Source organism: Notamacropus eugenii, chromosome 3 (assembly GCF_028372415.1).
Source record: "Notamacropus eugenii isolate mMacEug1 chromosome 3, mMacEug1.pri_v2, whole genome shotgun sequence".
NCBI classification, from domain to species: Eukaryota; Metazoa; Chordata; class Mammalia; order Diprotodontia; family Macropodidae; genus Notamacropus; species Notamacropus eugenii.
In genome coordinates, this window is record NC_092874.1 from 49,100,197 (window position 1) to 49,118,735 (window position 18,539).

The window sequence follows — 18,539 nt, forward strand, 5'->3', positions numbered from 1 at the left end:
ACAGTAAAAGCAAACAGGAAGTAGAATATGAAATGAAGCTAAAGGCTCTTACTGATGAGCTTTATCATTTACAGAAAAGTAAGCCAGTTCTTTTAGTGAAAACTAAAAGTGCAGATTCTGAAAGCTGTAAAGATGACAAGTCTTTCACAGCAGAAATTTCTGAAATGGGTGAAGTTGTTGAGAAAGATACTACAGAACTTATGGAGAAACTTGAGGTGACCCAGCGAGAGAAATTAGAACTATCAGAGAGACTGTCAGATCTTTCTGAACAGTTCAAGCAGAAACATAGTGAAATTAATCACTTAAGTGAGGAAGTGAAATCTAAAGCAAGAGAAAGAACAAGTTTTAAAAAGATGCAAAGAGCTAGAAATCATAGTTGGCCATAGTCGAGCAGAACACATGGATGAGTTAAAACTTAAGCCATGCAATTTTAAAAATGGTATTCAAACACAGGGAAATAAAGATTCTGCAGCTCCTGTACTTAAAATAAATAAAGACTTTGATGAAGGGGCAAAGATCATAGAGATGAATATTAGAAAAGAAAGCGAGCAAGAATTGGTGAAGCCTGAGAAGAATTCTCTTTTGGCTCCCATGGACTCTGTGACTGACCAGTTGGCTAATGAGTCGTTAGCATCATCTTTAGCTATTGCACAGAGTGGAAATGACCAGCTTCGGCAGGAACTCAGTCCTCTGAAATCTGAACAGGTTTGTTTACTGATTCATGTGTGATTAAGCTAGAAGAGGGAAAAACCTCAATTAGAAAATATTTTTGTTCTTTACAAAAATATAAATGAACATTCTGAAAAGAAGAATAAAATTAACCTTTTTCAAGTTATTCTCATTAGGGCTTGTAACTTATTTTTCAGGTAGATTTTAAATAGACAAATTAAATTATCCTAATTTTCTGTAATTGTTATATTGGATCCAAAAAACATTAAAAACTAACTAATGAAAACAGTTTATATGTTCAGATAAAGCCAGAGGAAACATTTGACAGTTTATATTTTGCCAACTGTAATACTGTGAACATTAATCTAATTAATGAAAATTATTATAGAATGATATGGAAGTTACAAGTAGGATGATACATATTACTGCCTAACCAGGATCGATTTTTTTTTTAAAAAAAGCATTTCTAGGTAACAAGGTCACCTTATGGTGATCTAATTATGAATCTAGAAATCAAGAAATTGATACCTGTGAGCTACTTAAATCTATAGAATATTTGATTATTTTAGAGATAGTGATGGTTTCAACTCACATAAATTTGTAGAGTGAAAGATTCTTAGGAGACAATACTTGTGTTCGAAGACCAACTGCTTAGATGGTCAGTTTTCTGACCATTGTAGAAGTAGCTCCCATCTCCTTACTATGGTTTAAGGAATGGATTGTTTTGGTTTTTTTTTTTTTTGTTAAGTAACTTAAAGGTGATCACTGGTACAGAATGTATTAGAGCAAATTCTTTCACTTTGCCTCATCAGTTTCCTTTTGACAGCGTGGCTTACTCTACGGGCTGAGACCAAGGCCAAACCATAGACATTCAGAGATATTTCTTGCTACTTACGGCTCTCAGCGTACTAGAAGTTGATTTCTTTATCTAGTTGTATTATTATTTTGGACTGATGGATTTTCTGCTCCTATTCCTACCTCAATTCTGCAATTCTGTTTCTCCTATTAATTACCAGTATAACCTTGGGAAAGACATTTCATCCTTCTGTCCTCAGTTCCCTTATCTGTAACATAAAGGGGATAGCCTTTATGACCTTTGTGGTTTTCTAGATTTCTAAATCTAGCATGGTAGGTTCACAGGATGAGGAAATAACCAGTTTTGAATTTAACAAATATTTAGTACACGCAGTGCTCAAAACACTGTTCTGGGCACTGGAACGGCACTGCCGTTCGAAGTACAATTACAGGCAGAACGAGAAGCTTTAGATAGAAAGGAGAAAGAGGTTTAAAAATTCTTAATTTTAAAAATTGATATTTTAATTATTTTATTATTTTAAAAACATCAGTTGAACTTAAGAGATTTTGTCTAAAATACTTCAGCATGTTAACTAAAAAATTTTAATTTGCCTTCTTAAAGATACATCACTGTGCAGCAATAGGTTTTGCTTAGAAATTGTGATTTTTTTTAATAAGTAGTATTTGTCTTTTCTGTGAACTTACTTTAACAGTATCTTTACTATGTGAATATCCCCACTCCTCACCCCTTCCTAAACTATCTCATGATTGAACTTCCACAATTTACTTATGTAATAAAAATACAGTAATTTTCTAATTTTTTTTCAGTATGTATTCAGTATATTTTTTTCTTTCTGAGAGAGAAAGACCACTTGGGATAAAGAAACATGATTTTTAAAAATTCAAAATTGATGTTTATTCTGATAGTCCCAAGTGAATTAGAAATAATTTAGAAGAAAACCAGTCAGAAAGAGATGCTAAGAAAATATTATCAGAAACACTAAAACTCAAAACAATCTGAGAGGCTGACTTAAGGTTCTTGAAAAAAAAAGTTGTTTGGCAGTGGGTTCTTTTTTTTTTTTTTTTTTGAAGTTGTATTAGAAGAAAGAGGCAGATAAAAGAAGAGGACCAGTGCTCAGGGTGACTTGAGATCATAAGAGAAAACAGAACTTTTCAACTTGAGTTTTCTTCTGTTTTCTCTGCCAAGAGGAATGACCCCTCAGGAAAGGCCAGAATGTTGATTAATAGGGAGCTGAAACACAAAATAAATGAGGCAGTGCTAAGAAAGCACTCAGCTACCCTTAAGAGTTCATGCTGAGGCTGTTGGAAAGGAGTGAGGGTTAGGTGGATCACCTTCTCCCTGGTGAAAATGTGGAGGGAAGGACGGTGCAGACCTCTCTGATGTACTCACGCTGTCCATCCAAGGAGCCTCCTTTCAGGAAACCCAATTCCAAGCTGCAAGCCACTTCATGCTGGGGCAGGGATAGAGAAGGAGTGGTAAACAGATCTCTGGCTGTCCTTACTAATGATAAAACAGAAAAAACTTTGTGTGGCAGAAAGAGAGCTAGATATGAAGCAAAATGATATGAAGCAAAAATACACTTCCAGCTCTTCCACTTACCTCTATAACTTTGGGCAAATCATTTCACTTCGATGAGCCCGTTAGTTCATTTGCAAAATGAGGAAGTTGAATTAGATGATCTTTGAAGGCCCTTCTAGCCTTCAGTTTCTCACCTTTCGACCTCATTTTAGGGGTTTTAGCTATATCCTTTGGTGGCCTGTATTTTGAGCATTAAAGGACTGCTCTACTAATAATTTCTTCATTCTAAAGTAGAAATCAAAATCATAGTAACAGAGCAATAAAAATTTACACCTCTTCTTTTGTGTTAGAAGTTAAAATCCGAATTATGTTTATTTTTCCTTTGTAATCTTAATAGTTTTCTAAAATATGTAGTTCTATTTTTGTACAGTGCTTAAAATGTTTCATCTCATTAAAATTTTAAAACGTGCAATCATATTCTTATCCCTTATCACAGAAAGAACTATATTTCAACTCTAAATTGAGTTAAGCAAATATTTATTGAGTTCCTATTATTTGCAAAGTAATTGTGCTAGAAATCACAGGGGCTATGGCAACAAAGAAGATACAGTGGCAGCACCTAACCCAGCATCTTTTTCAGTGTAGAAGTGCTTAATAAATGTTGGCTGACTTTCAGTAATGTTCTCCGAGGGGCAAATAGCATGTTGTTGGAAGCACAAGACAGTTACACTCATAACAATAATGTACTCTAAAAACTTTTCAGTCTCATCAAGAAAGTGCCAGTGGAGGAGGGTCAGTGTCCACTGGTATCAAGGACAGCTTCAAAGAGGCTGGTGAGAAGGGCTGTTTTATTCATGGCATTTGTATTCCCAAGGCCTAACAGAGAGCAGACGTTCATTGATTGTTTGACATGAAAGAATGGGCAGGATTTTGATAGGTAGGTAAAGGGGGAAAGCGAATCCTCAACAGGAAATCATCAAGCAAAGGCATAGGAAGAGGATACTAAGTCATCTGGTCTAGATGGAGCATTGAGTAGAGAAGAAGGGAACTGTTGGGAGACAGAGCATGTCATGGAGGGTTGTGAAAACCGTGATAAGGTGCTTGGACCTCGTTCCATGATCTGGTCAGGCTTTTGAACAGATTGACTTGAGGAAGGTTCATCTGGCAACCATGGGATGTGTGGCGTAGTAGAGAGAGCACTGGGCCCTGGGGGATGAAGGACCTGGGTTTTAGTCTGTGTGACTTTCGAATCTCTTTAACTGACTGACTTAGTTTTGTTATCTGCAATAAGGTAATTGTACATGTCCTAGCCTTCTTACAGGACTATTGTGAGCACCTAATATTATACAACTCAGCCTCAGTTTCCAAATTTATAAAAATGAGGAAAGGGTAGCGCCTCTGTCACAAGGTCATGAGGTGCCTGTGCTCAATTTTATCTGCTCTGGACTTAGTAGCTTAAAAGTGCTTAGTTTGTCCTACAATAGGAGAGTCTTTTTTAACTTCTTTTTAAAAATAATCTGTGCACTAGAATTGTTGCCTGAAAACTATAGTGATTTTTTTCAATTGCACAATATTAGAACCAGGAGGGATCTAGCCTCCTGGTCCAGCCCCCATATTTTATTTGTTTCTTAGCACCCAGTCATGTCTAAACTCAAGATATAATTTTGAACACTGTTCGTACATCTTTTCCACAGGATCTCTTAGGAAATCAACATTGTGTCTAAAGAACTTCTTTCTTCCGTTTCTGTTTGTCATTTTGACCATGCAGATCACGAACTTAGAGGAACAATTGGAGCAATTTAGAGAGGAGCTGGAAAACAAAAATGAAGAACTTCAGCAACTGCACATGCAGCTGGAAATAGAGAAGAAGGAGCGCAGGGCGCACCTTGAGGACCTTGAGCAGGAGAAGAGGTTTCTCCAGGTGAATGCTGCAGGGAGACATCAGTTACAGCTGGGCTGTGACGTGGAAGCACAGATGCGGATCCATTACACGTTATACATGAACACTATGTCAGTGCAAAGTGCTTAAGAAGGCATTTAACCACATTTTTTTTTTTAAACCAAGTAGCCATCTATGTGAGCAGCAGTGTGGGATGGTGATGTGGTGCACTGTAGAGAGCGTTAGGTTTGGAGCTAGGATGCAAGGGTTCAGATTCTGGCTGTGACACTGAGCAGCTGCTTGACTGGGGGCCCAGAAGTCTCTGTTTCATCTTCAGTTAAATGGATATGGGATTGTTGCTAAACTCTTTGTAAACCCAGCATTATCATTGTTTCTTCCACATTTTTTTCTTGTGCATTTTGACATTCTAATTTACATAATCTTTAGTTGGAACATCATTCAGAAAATGCCATTCTAACCCCAGCCATTGTGTTTTATTGTTCGTCAACAGGATGAAACGGAAAGACTCGGTTTTGCTGTACAAGAATTTGAAGATAGCTCTACAAAGGACCATCATCAGGTATTTGGGAAGTTTACCCAGATGATACAGGAGAAAAAATTAGAAATTGGTAGACAAAATGACCATATTACAGACCTTCAGAAGCAGCTTGAAGTTACAGCTGATAAGAAGGTGTAGTTATCTTACATTGACTCCTACCTGAAATAAGTTGTAGAGCTGGAACTATAAAGAGCAGAAATGTTGGACTATTGGCTACAAGGAGATAGCAAATAGATTTCAAATATTTCTTACTTTCTAGGCCTCTAGAATTCCTGATATATTTCCATTCCCTTTGGGCTTCTACGTTATTCAAACTTTACTTAATGCTTTTTACATGCTAAGTACTTTTTTATTTATCGCTATATCCCCCACCTGCCCATCTCTGATCATTGCAGCAGCATTCTAGCATTTCTTAATGTTTGGTTTTCTCATGTTTCTTCGTGGAATTCTAACACACACACACACACACACACACACACGTATACATACACATGTACGTATACACACAATGCTTACGTATAATGAAAATGTCTCTGTGAGAGTTATTGATGACAGCATATCATAGTGGAGACTCGGAGTCAGGAAGACTTAGATTGGAGTCTGTCCTCAGACATTTAAGAGCTTTGTGATCCTGGGTAAGTCACTTAATCTCACTGAGCCATAATTTCCTCATCTGTAAGATGAAGATAATCACAGTGTGTAAATATCACCTAATATTATTATGTTTATGTATACTAAGTATATAGATTATTAACTTTGAAGAGCAATTAGAGCTATTTGGAAAAGAGTTGTAAAATATACCTACATACCACATATAGGTATGGGCTTAGCTTTTGGTGCCATTTTCTGGATACTGTTTTTACTTCAGCAGTTAAAATTTAAAATTCCATTCAACAAACATTTTTTGAAGATATATCACATGAAATAAGAAAAGGGAAAGAAACTGAAGGAATTAGAATAGTGAGGAAACAAAACTCTCCCTCTTTGCTTATGATATGATGGTATACTTAGAGAGTCCTAGAGAATCAACTAAAAAGCTATTTGAAATAATTAACAACTTTAGCAAAGTTGCAGGATATAAAATAAACCCAGATAAATTATCAGCATTTCTATATATTGCCAGCAAAGTCCAACAGCAAAAGAAAGAAAAGATAGAAAGATAAAATGCATTTAAAATAACTGCCTTACAGCAATAGTGATAGATTCTTTTTCATTTACATACATACATGTAGACATACCAGCTGATATTTTTATTTACTGGGCAAGACAATAATAGCTCTTCTTTCAAATGTGTTTGTTCTGTCCAATATAGGTAGTTTCAGTTCCTGGATCAATACACTCTGACTTTTATCAAAGTAGAGAAATGTGTTCTAGTGGTAAGTCATGATAGAATTTTATTTTGTTACATTTTCCACAATAGCATATTCGAAATCTTTTTGTCTGTTATGTGAAAATTCCTTTCATTTTTATAATTTAAATAAATAAAATTTATAATGCTTTTATTCGTACTAAATAATTATTTTTATTTATTTTAGACTCTGGATTAGATTGGAGTCAAGGTATCGGTCTTCAACAAAGCCAGGAATTTGATATTGAAGACACTCCAAGGGAAGAACGTGAAAATTCCTTAACTCCAGAGATGCTAAAGGTATTAATAAATTGATATCTTTCTATCAGATTAAATCCTTTCTGTGTTAGACACAGTGGTGTATTAGGAGGTATAAGTACTACATTATGTAAGGAGACTCATAGAATTGTGATCCCAGGAGAGAGCTTATTGCCTTTTTGATAATGATTAAAGCAGCAATAAGGATAGATTTTACAGACCCAAAAGCCATATCCTGTGCACTTATAGCCACTGTGCAGCTTCGAAAAGGCAATGTGCTGAATGAAGCAGGAGCATGCTGGTAGGAAGAGGGGTCGGCTGAGTGCTGCGCTGGCCTTCTCTTTTAGAGATCTCAGTGTATGCCACTCAGCCCCCAGCAAGCATAGCATGCCATTCCCTGCTTGATTTTCCTTAGAGAGAAACACAGATACCACTTTCTTTTTCTGCTCCATTCTTCAGTTGTCCAGTACAGGAATACAATTTCAACACTTTGGTTTTGGGGTTTGTTTTACAGGGGTTGCTGAGAGAGGTCCATGATGAGGGTGTGCAAGTGCTAGCTCTTACTGAGCCACATTTCAGTGAAGGAGATGCCTGTTTTACTGAGCAAACTTCTGCATTTTGTCTGGAAGATAGAAAAATCTACCTCAACGTAATCTCCTCTGTTGAGGATTTAATTGCCAAAATGCAGGTGCAAAGGGAAACTGAGGTACACCAAAAATATAATGCAAGCATACGAATTTTCAGAATTTTAAAAATCTTTCCAGTGAGCCCTGTTTTCTCAAGTAAGATTTGTCCTTCATGTTGGTAAAAGTTGCTGCAAATTTCATACTTGAAAAGTGCAATTTTTGGAAGTGCTTGTTTAAATATTTGTCATTTTAAAATTATGAATATGTGATCATTTTTAGAACATATGAAAAATGCCCTGCCTTGAAAGTTGACATTATTTTATATTTTTTTAGCTTAATGAGAGTTCTCAGTCCCATGAGAATCCTCCAGATTGGCAAAGTGAATTTGTGCATGCCTTTCAGCAAATCTATCTAGAAGTTCAAAACATTCTGCTAGCCATATGTAAGACAGATTTGACAGCTCTCCCTATGAGAGATGTCCATGGATTGGTGAATCTGTTGGAGCAAAGATTACAAGATCAGGTACTGAAAGAAACTGCTGCAAAAGACATTGATTGCCATAGTACTGTTAAGAACCACTCCTGTGTGAAAGGGGAAACACACCAGAAACCCATAGTCCTAAAGTTGTTAGTATTTTGTGCTGTCTTTTTTAGTGAGAGGCTTCTTAATTAGTTTGATAGTCTTTTCAATTAAGCATTTAAACAAACATGAAGCATATGCATTATAAAGAACACTGTGCTAGATAATGGGAGAAGTAGATTGGAATAATAATATGTATTCCCTTCCCTAAGGAGCTCACTGTTGGATACAGTTTATGGATTTTTACATCACTTTCTAAATAGGTCATTAAATGCAGAGCTGCCATGGAGTATATTCAGAGTGCAGACAGAAGAAGCTTGTTGAGCGAAATCCAACCATTACGGGCTCAAATAAATACTGAAAAAATGACCATGAAGAGAGAAGAAGAGAGTGATTCACAAAGCCAAGGTATGTTGTAGTGTCGTGTGTGCTTGCCTATATATGTAAGTATGTATTTACAGTCCTGATTTTAATCTTTTTTGTCCTTTTCTCAGTTAATGAAAATTTCCTATTACTCAAACTTTAGTATTATTCTTAGAGAGCTATCCAAAATCAAAGCCAAAGCAATTTTATTAGTATTAAAATAATGCGTATTTGCTTCAAAAAATTTACCAGTGAATAAATATTTCATTGAAAATGACACTAAAGCTACTGAGTAAAGTCAGCACCTTTCCCTGTTTTGCATCTATGCAGGATGAGATAATAAATAAGTTTCCTTCTCCACATTTCACTTGATGGCCGCACGAAAGAAGGATTCAGGGATTTAAACAGTTGTTACTTTAAACAAAGATTTCACATCTAATCTTAATCATGTGTGGTAATAGAATTTGTGCTATCATTGTACAAAATTTAAAGTATTCCTTTAAATAGATTTAGATTCCTTTCAGATCCACGAAAAATGTTTTTTAAGTAGCATATAGATAATCCAGATATATTCATTTAGATTCTGTACCCTTCATTTCTAGGGAAAAAAATAAACTGAAGATGATTTTACGTTAGATCAATGAGCACAGTCATGTTGTTATTTAAACGTATGAATCTCTAATTTTATTGATTTCCATATACCTCAGCTAAAGTCAGTGTCTCCTCCCCGACAAAAAAGTACTTGTCAAAGACAGTAGCATAATGCCACCCAACTGCCCTCCCTGCACTTGGTGCACGGCGTCATCTTGAAAGTGGGATCTGGCGATTCCTGTAGCTATTCCTGTAGTGATTCTTGTAGCGATTCTTGTGGCAAATTGGTGAATGAAGTCAGAGAGAGTAAAGTGAAATCTGACTCAGATTATATCCACACTTGTTGAAAGTAATTTGCCAGCCCTGTCAGCCTTTTCCAGTGTAGAACAGAATCTACATTACTGTGACATGAAATTCATATGTATGTGTTGGTATTTATTGAGCCATCTATCTATCTGCCACTAAGAATGGAGATGAAAGTGAGTTCAATAATAGAACCAAATTCATGCTTTATTTTACAAGTACCTTTTATCTAAACATAAATTTAATTGACCATTGCTTTATTATTGCAGAATTTATTTTTGAAGTTTTTATTGGTATTCATTAAAATACTGTTTATGCATGACATGTTATTGCTTATATACGTGTATGTATATATACATATACACACGCACACACATATATATATATATCACAAGTCAAATTTTGTTCCTCAAAATGTAGACAAATACATATGAGTTTTATATAGCATTAGTAGCCAAAAAGCTAGTGTTGCTTCTGTCTCCTAACACCATTTTTATTAAGGTATTTCATTCTAAATTAGGTAGGGATTTTAAAAATTCATTTTCTTTTCAACTTTGATGTCATGCTACAAATTTTTGTGTGTTTTGTGTTTTTGTTTTTAAAGAAAGTATCGTGAACAAAAGCACAGATTTGGATTTAACTTCTACAGAATCATAGTAAAGTTCACAGAAATTGTCTACAAAATGGCGCTGCACTGAAAAAAGAAATAGTCGACTAAAACTGAAAATTGTAGCATTAGTTAAATGGATAATCCATGCAAGTACTTTGCGTAGATGGCAACTTATTTATGGAGTACAAGGTTAAGGATTGTGAGCATAAGTTAATCAAATTTGTAGGTGAATGGAAAAAAATAAAGATTCTTTTATTCACGTTATTATTTTAAACTTTAAAAGATGATTTCTATTTGAAATGTTGTATGTTTAATAAATTGACTTGTGTTCATTTTGAGTATCCTGTCATAAATTTGTTCTATAGCCATATAATCTTCCTGGTGTTTCAGTATAACATGGGGAACTTTCTTAATGTTGAGCGGTAGATTTCACCCAGTAATCCCAGATCATTGTTATTTCACATGTGTCTAATAAAATATTGAAGTGGTACAAAATTTAAAGTGTAAATAATAGTATAAAGCTAATGAAATAGAAGAGACCAGACCTGTAAATTAAGTAATGCTGTGACACAGTTATTCCTAAAAGCAATTAAGCAGGTGTCTCACAGATATTAGTGTGTTCTTTTCTAGAACTTTTAGAACACAACATGCAGCAGAAGCAGGCTCAGATCCTGGAGATGCAGGTGGAGCTGAGCGCACTGAAGGAAAAAGCAGCCGAACTACAGGAAGAGCTCAGTTCTGAGAGAGTGAGGGCTGCTGACCTCCAGGATGAGCGGACACAGGCCAGGCTGGACCTCGAAACGACGCTCAAAGCCCAACACAAACACCTGAAGGAGTTAGAAGCTTTCAGGTGTGCTGGGCTTCCTTCTGTCAGTTTTCTGTTTGATTGGGCATCTGTGCTCCCATCCTTTCCACTTACACTGATATGCACCCAGAATGACCTCACTAATAATCAGTATGGATGTCTGATGCTATACATACCAAATTCTCTGTCTTCCTAGAGCTTGTTTGACAATAGCGTGATGCACGAAATCTTGGGGACTTCCTAAATCTTGACTATTTTTCTGTAATTACATTTGGGAAGACTTACAGTGCAGAACATTAGAGCCAATGGATACCATGTACTGAGAAAGGCAATACTAAAAAAAAAAAAAAGAAAGAAATGAAAAGATTGTATGCTGAAATAGAATTTCTGTGAACAGTTTCACCTAACATAGCGTTAGTAGTTTTTCCTAATCCTGAATCCAGGAGTCTTTTCTAGCCCCAGCTTCATACATTGGTTTGGTGTTAGGAAAGCTATTTATTTTTTATCTTTCTTTTAAAAAGTAACTGAAGGTAATGATTATGCCCTATTTGGGATGAATTGATTAGTATGGGTGGGGATTAGTTCCTATATGTACATTTTTTAAAAGGTGGTATTTTATATAAAACATAGACATTTTTATAAATATCAGTGAAATTTGGATCCCTAAAGAAAAACTCATTATTTTGAAAAATTGCAGGAAAATATATAGCTATATAATGGTTATTTACCATACTCAGGAAAAAATGTGTATTTGCAACTGTAGTAAATTGCACTTTAAAGAAATGTATAAAGTTTCATTACATGTTGTATTGTCTACGTTAATAAATGATAACTTGACAGTAGTTAGCCGGTATTGCTCCTTGAATAGGTCATCTTCAACCGTAATAAGCATTTATTCAGTATCTGTTATACACCAGGCACAATTCTAGGTGCTAGAGACACACATCAAATAGTCCCTGCCCTTAAAAAGTTCGCATCCTCTCAGGAGAAACAACTTGTCTACAGATTATTCACTGTAAGATATGGACAAAGTAGATACAAAGAGGGAAGAGACCAGAGAAGGCCTCCTGCAGAAAATGGTGCCTAAACTGTGCTTGGAAGGAAGGTTGCGATTCTGCAAAGCACACATGAGGAAGAGATGCGTTCCAGACATGGGAGAGCATGAAGGGAATAATATGTGAAACAATTGAAATGAGCCACAAGGTATAAATAGTCAAGAACCTTCCCTATGATTAGGTTATTAAATGGTCCGTATTTGAGCTTTGACAGTAGGCACCAAGCCAACAGGTAGCTTCTCTGGGGAGGATGCATTTTCTTTCTTGGTGTAATGCCGTGACAAAATATTGTTTTTTAAAGATCATTTCTGTTTCTGTTTTAGGATGGAAGCCAAAGAAAAAACAGAAAAAATACATTTGTTAAATGATACATTAGCCAATGAACAGAAAGAAACCAGAGAGCTTCAGTGGGCTTTGGAGAAGGAAAAAGCCAAGTTGGAACGTAGTGAAGAAAGGGAAAGAGAAGAACTTGAGGTATGCTCCTTTTCATCTTTAAATGATCCTGAACATTTTTTAAAATAAGTTTTTATTGATACAGTTTGGGGTTGGGTTTTTTTTTTATATTATGATGGATTCCCCCAGAAATCCACTCCCTCTCTGTGAACCATCTCACATAGCAAATAGTATTTTCAAAGAGGAAAAATCATCATAACTGATTAATACATTGAAAAACTCTGAAAGTAAGCACAGAGTGCAACACTTGGAATCTCCCACCTCTGCAGAATGATGGAGCGGGAACCTCTTCTGTCTTATCTTCTAAAGCTTGCTTGTTCTGTATAATTTCACAACTTTCACTTCTGATTTTTTTTGTGGCCTTTCCTTTTACACTGTTTGTAGTCTTCTATATTGTTTTCTTGTCTTGGGTAAGAAGCCTTTTTGGAACATGCCATCTAAAGCTGTCTTTGTTAGGCACAACAGGTTGGGCAGCATACAGTAAAACATGTTAGTTTTGCATCAGAGAAGTCACATAACAGAATTATCATTCTTGAATTAAGTTATATTATATATGATATGATTCCATTGGTTGAGTGGAATCTGACCCTGATTACATTGATGGTAACTGAAAATAATCAACCTTGTTTATCATGTCCAGTCGGAAAATAGAAACTGCACTGCCTTGATACGCTAAGATAGCCTTAGCATATTCATTCACATCTATCACTAAAAAGGGGTAGGAAAATTATCCTAGTAATAGAGAATTCTAGTATACTGATTTAGAAGTGTTATGAGAGACCATCAGTCCCTAGCAGTGGAAAAACAGATCCAAGTGCACTGCCAGGAGACCATCTTCCAGTGGTGCTGACCCAAGCCCTGCTCACTAGGATTCTGATTCCCAAAGGACCTTGAAACATCAGCTCTGCTGATGTGCCTCAGGATCCTCGCTGCAGCCGAACCTTCTTTATGAGTTGTCTCTCCTCGTCCGAGTGTGAGCTCCTGGAGAGCAAGGCTGCTCACTTTTCTGCTCCTATTCCCAGCACAGAGCTTAGGCTGTGGTGTGCACTTAATAAATGTTCTTCCATTCCATTCTTAGGGGAGAAACGATATATATTCATATCCACTGTATGTTTCCTTCTCTTTAGAAGGATAAAAAAAATGTTCTCAAAAGAATTCTGTCCTACCACGTTTTTTAACTTATATTCTTTGGCTTTGAAAAATGATTTATTAGCTTTACGGGGTGAATCATTTTTACCTTTGTTTCCCAGTTCTTACATTGTCAGGATTAACACTGATGACTGGTATCTTAAAAAAAGATGTGTTATTAGGATCAGAAATTGGTTAGTAACAATATCGTCTTCCTTCATTTTATTTTGTGCAAGGATCGAAAATATTCACTGGAAGGTCAGAAACAAAGGAATGTTCAATTAAATCAACTTTTGGAACAGCAGAAACAACTCCTGAGTGATTTGCAACAGAAAATAGTGTCCCAGGGAGCTCTGTATGATGCCCAGATATCAGAAGAGCGAAGCCAGAAGTCAGAGCTTCAAGGACTACTTGAATCAAAGAAAATTCGAGTCCTGGAAATGCAAGAGACCCTTGAAAGGGAAAGAGAATTAGATGCACAGCTTCAGGCTCATGATGATGATGACCATGAACAGGATAAGGCATCCACATCAGGGGAAGCAGTGCTCAGAGATCTGCAGAAACAGCTGTATGAAAAGCACAGCCGCATAGTGGAGCTGGTCGGTGCAATTGAAAAATATAAGCTGGACTCTTTGCAAATGAGACAGCAGGTAGAGAAAGATAGACAAATCCATAGGAAGATGTTGCTCACAGAACAACAGGCCAACACTGAGGGACTAAAAAAGATACATGAGCTACAGTCAAAAATGGAAGACCTCCATTGGCAGCTGGAAGAGAAAAGGCAAGAAATTTATAAATTAGAACTTGAAAGGAAGAGATCACAAGAAATTATACAGGAACTTCAGAAACAAGAACAAGAGAAGGGAGAGAATTTTGAAACTGGAAGAGTATCCTATCAAAATCTCAATGAGGTATAGATTTTCGTTTTTGTAACTATGTATTTTGAATGGAATGTTTGAGTGGAATGTGGTCATAAAATTTGTTTGACTAGATACTGGGTAACATCTGAAAATAGTGAAGCAAACTAACATCTGAAAATAGTGAAGCAAACTACTTAAATTTTTAATTAGAGCTTTACTTAAAATGGAAGGAAATTGCTTTTGTATTTATTTAAGAAAAAACTTAGGTGGTGTACAGTAATTAATTATTATCTTTTTGGTCCTTTGGTCAGCCAACCACATGGGACTCATCCAGTGATGGAACAAGAAATTGAGTTCTCCAGCAGAAAATTGAAGGAACTGAAAAAAAAGAATCAAGTTATCCCCCACTGATTGAGATGAATGGGGGTGGGACAACTGAGGATATCCATGAGCTAGAGACTGTTAGGCAAAAGCTGCAGCTCATCTCATCAAAACTACAGCAGCTGACCCGCAAAGCCTCCAGCAGGTGCGAGAAACCTTCTTGACTTTCCAAGAAGGAATTTGTAACCTGGATAAAGTTGCTTATTAAGATGCAACACATTTTTGTGTTGTCACATCTGAATAGTGAAATAGTTTTCATTCATCCAAAAAAGTACTGTCTTCTTGAGCTTATATATATTTTTTAACAAAACTCTCCTTAATAATATCTAACATTTCTTTAGGCTTTTAAGGTTAAGAAATATAGTACAGTTAAAAATAAATTATGTAAAGTTTTTAGCCTAAAGGTAAAATGTGAGAAGGGAGAATTATGTGAAGAAGAGCTTTAGTTCTGACTGTTGTATTTACAGAGTTTAACACTCCCCAAATCAGTAGAATTAAGCCATGAGGTTTTGTTTTTTCATTTGGGTCCAGAAAAATATTGATCACATTCTTTTACAATTACAAAAGTTTACTGGATATTCTCAGCAGGGGGAGGTAAGAAATTTTTAACCATTTATAAAGCAATATGGACTTCAATTTTGTCAGAAAATTGTAGAGATTTTTTGAAAATAGCAGTGTAATGCATCTCTTGCTTTGCCTTCCTGCTAAGACAGCTTTGGGGGATTTTCTGGATGAAATAATAGTGAGCAGCGTGAAGAGAATGGAAGCGAAACTTAAGGCCATCTTTTTTTGTTTGTTATTGATCGTTTAAAAGGTTTAGTTTGGGATAATAATGAAAGAAACTAGTGGTTAAGGTTTAGAATGACCGAAATTTGACTTATTCATATCCTGTCTCTTCCTCATGAGCATGGATAATTGAGAGCAGTTCACCTTATCCCTATATGTGACTTTACATTGCCCAATCTGTCCTCTCACAAAATACAGTAGTTTCCTTGTTTATAGAACATCCAAGTTGTAATAAGACTTTAAACGGCTCCCAAGAATATGATCATACATTGTGTTTTTGTCACTATTTTTATATGTTGTTGATCTGATTTCATGTCACTTTTTTTTTCCTTTCTAGCCCACTTTAGTATCACCAGGCATTTCCTGTAGCTCATTGACTGAAAGTTTACTAAGACAAAATGCTGAGCTGACAGGACATATCAGCCAATTGACTGAGGAAAAGAATGATTTGAGAAATATGGTTATGAAGCTGGAAGAGGAGATGAGGTGGTTTCGACAGTCAGGACCTCGTGGAGACCAGGTATGTCTTTTGTCAGTGTTTGGTCATTCAGTAACATTGTAAATTGTGTTTTCTGATGGAGTGTGATGAGCCTGAACCTTTCTCTTGCTTTTTTCAAGAGGAGGGGTTCCAGATATGTAATTTCATTGGTGTAGGGAGTTTGCATTGAGGAATTTTTTCTGATTGGAGGCCTAGGTCACCCAGCCTTCACTGTTCTCCAGGCTCCTCCCCAGCGCTTCCTCTAACTGTCCTCCACTCGGCCCCCTCTTTTCAACCTCCACCATGGGTTATCTTTCCCCATTAAAATACAAGCTTCCCTTTTTTTCTGCTTGTGTTTGTCTTCCCAGTGCTTACCATAGTGCCTGGCAGTAGTGAGCACTTAAGTAAGTTTTGGTTGACTTGATTTGACTATAGGCAATATGTGGTAGAATTATGTGGTAGAAGCAAGCCTGGAACCCAAAGGAAGCTAGGCTAGCACTCTTTCTTCTTTCTTAACATGCATACACTGTATAAACAAATACTTTTACCACACATAAGAAAAAAAATGAAGGTCCTAAATTGAGTATCTTGTACATCCTAGTGAAAATTGTTTTTTAATTAAAAAAAAAAGGAAAATAAACTATTAATTTATACAGTGATATTTTAATCAAAGACAAGAATTGGAAAGTCAGGCTGACAAATAGTAGAAGCCTATTGTCTTCATGGGAGCACCTGTCTAGTACATGATGGAAAACCTCCCACGATTTGGAGAGTCACTTCCAACGATTGTGAGGTGAATGTAAATAGTGAAGAGTAATGTAAATAGCGAAGAGTAGAACCAGTTTAAATAAAGCTTGATAAGGGATCTAGCTAAGCAAAGTAACCCCAAGGATTTTTAAGGATAAAAAAGAGCATGGACAACCACAAGAAGAAAAATGGAAAAAATCTGCAAAGATTTTTAGAACAAACTGCTTTCTGCATCAGGGAAGGTAGAGACACAGCGCTTGAGTTCTGATGCCTTAATCCTAGAAGTGCTTGTCAAAGAGGTAGAAATGAGACTAAAAAGAACAAAGGCAGGAACAGCAACTGGACTGGACCAAGAACTTAGAGAAGAGATTCATGCAAGAGACAACACAACTCCCAGCTGAGAAGGCATTTAAAGGCAGGGAGAGATACCAGAAATTTGGGCAGGGATCGTAAACTAAAAGCAAAATTTCACAGTAGATTGTATATTTACCATCTGAGTTGAAGAGAAATTCCCTAGGATGGTGAAGTTTTCAGATCGTCCTCTTTGCAGATGACCTTTTTATGCTGGCTGCATCAAGAAGTGGAACATGGCAGAGCCTCCTGGAGGAGATCCACAAGCATTCAAGAGTTTGGCCTAAGTATCCACATAGGAAAGATCAAGTGGATGAAAAATGTCTGTGACCAGATTATTACATGCCATTAAATGAACAGCCTAAAGAATTCTCTTACTGTCTCTTAGCCCATCTGTATCTATCTACATAGGTTGATCAAGATAGATCAGTAGAGAGTTGGATGAATAGATCAACAGATCGGCCAGTTGATCTCCTGGGCAGGCAGTACAAATGAATATCTGGTTAGGCCCACAATTAAGCAGAAGGAGTTCAGGTGCCCTGGAGTGCCTTCAGGAAATGTACAGAGCTCCGTTAAATAATTCCAAATTCCTGGAAACAAAAGCTCATCTTTTAATACTAATATTCTACCACTATTGTAGGATGTGAGTCATATAAGAATATAAAAGTTAGCATAACAGAGGGCAAGGAAAAGATGCATGTTGGGTATGAGACAAACTGCAAAAAAACATAACAAATAAGAACTTTAATAAAGGCTCTCATTAGGAAAATTTATGATCAGGGAAGAAGATAGATTGGCCTGATGATGAGAGTGAGAAATGACCAGTAGAATACCTGAGCATTCTCCTTGTAGTCTCACAATGTCAAAAAAGAGAAAGAAAGTTCCCAGCTCACTTCACTGGGGTAAACTCATGAAAGGTATGAATAAGAGTTAGACAAGATGGACATTTATGGATGTGCCAAGATCTGAATGAATCAATAGGTGGAATATCCAAATTAATGAGATCACAAAAGTATTTGGTTATGGTGGATTTATTTGATCACATAAAAATAATTATCAGAAACATACAATGATTAACCACAACTATGTGATAATGATACATTATTGGAGTATGACTTTAAAGGAGAGTGAAAATGCAGAAGAGTCAAATGGTCAAGAATATGAATGGACATTTTCCAAAAGAGGAAACAGATTGTAAACAGACATTGAAAGATTGAAAAATCTCACTATTAAGAAAAGGAAATTGGCACATTTCTGGGACATAAGGAAAAGAGCCCTGGATTTGCAGGCAGAGACATGGATGGGTAGTGCACCAGGCTTGGAGACATAAAGATTTGAGTTCAGATTCAGCCTCAGACACTGTGTGACCCTGGGC

At 36.3% G+C, this 18,539-nt stretch overlaps 1 protein-coding gene and 1 long non-coding RNA gene across 16 annotated transcripts in view; one reads left to right on the forward strand and one right to left on the reverse strand.

Moving 5' to 3' along the window:
* LOC140530917 (uncharacterized) overlaps window positions 1–18,539 on the reverse strand; it is a 1,083,438-nt gene that overhangs the window by 673,425 nt on the left and 391,474 nt on the right. The gene's annotated exons all lie outside the window — the stretch shown is intronic.
* Window positions 1–18,539, forward strand: part of LOC140531011 (uncharacterized) — a 108,806-nt gene that overhangs the window by 49,353 nt on the left and 40,914 nt on the right. The window contains exons 10-19 of the mRNA XM_072650212.1: window positions 4,773–4,925; window positions 5,395–5,574; window positions 6,755–6,818; window positions 6,978–7,090; window positions 7,563–7,754; window positions 8,517–8,661; window positions 10,751–10,970; window positions 12,304–12,454; window positions 13,798–14,472; window positions 15,926–16,108. Of these exons, the coding sequence (XP_072506313.1) occupies window positions 4,773–4,925; window positions 5,395–5,574; window positions 6,755–6,818; window positions 6,978–7,090; window positions 7,563–7,754; window positions 8,517–8,661; window positions 10,751–10,970; window positions 12,304–12,454; window positions 13,798–14,472; window positions 15,926–16,108 (2,076 nt within the window). The remainder of the gene's footprint in view (window positions 1–4,772; window positions 4,926–5,394; window positions 5,575–6,754; window positions 6,819–6,977; window positions 7,091–7,562; window positions 7,755–8,516; window positions 8,662–10,750; window positions 10,971–12,303; window positions 12,455–13,797; window positions 14,473–15,925; window positions 16,109–18,539) is intronic.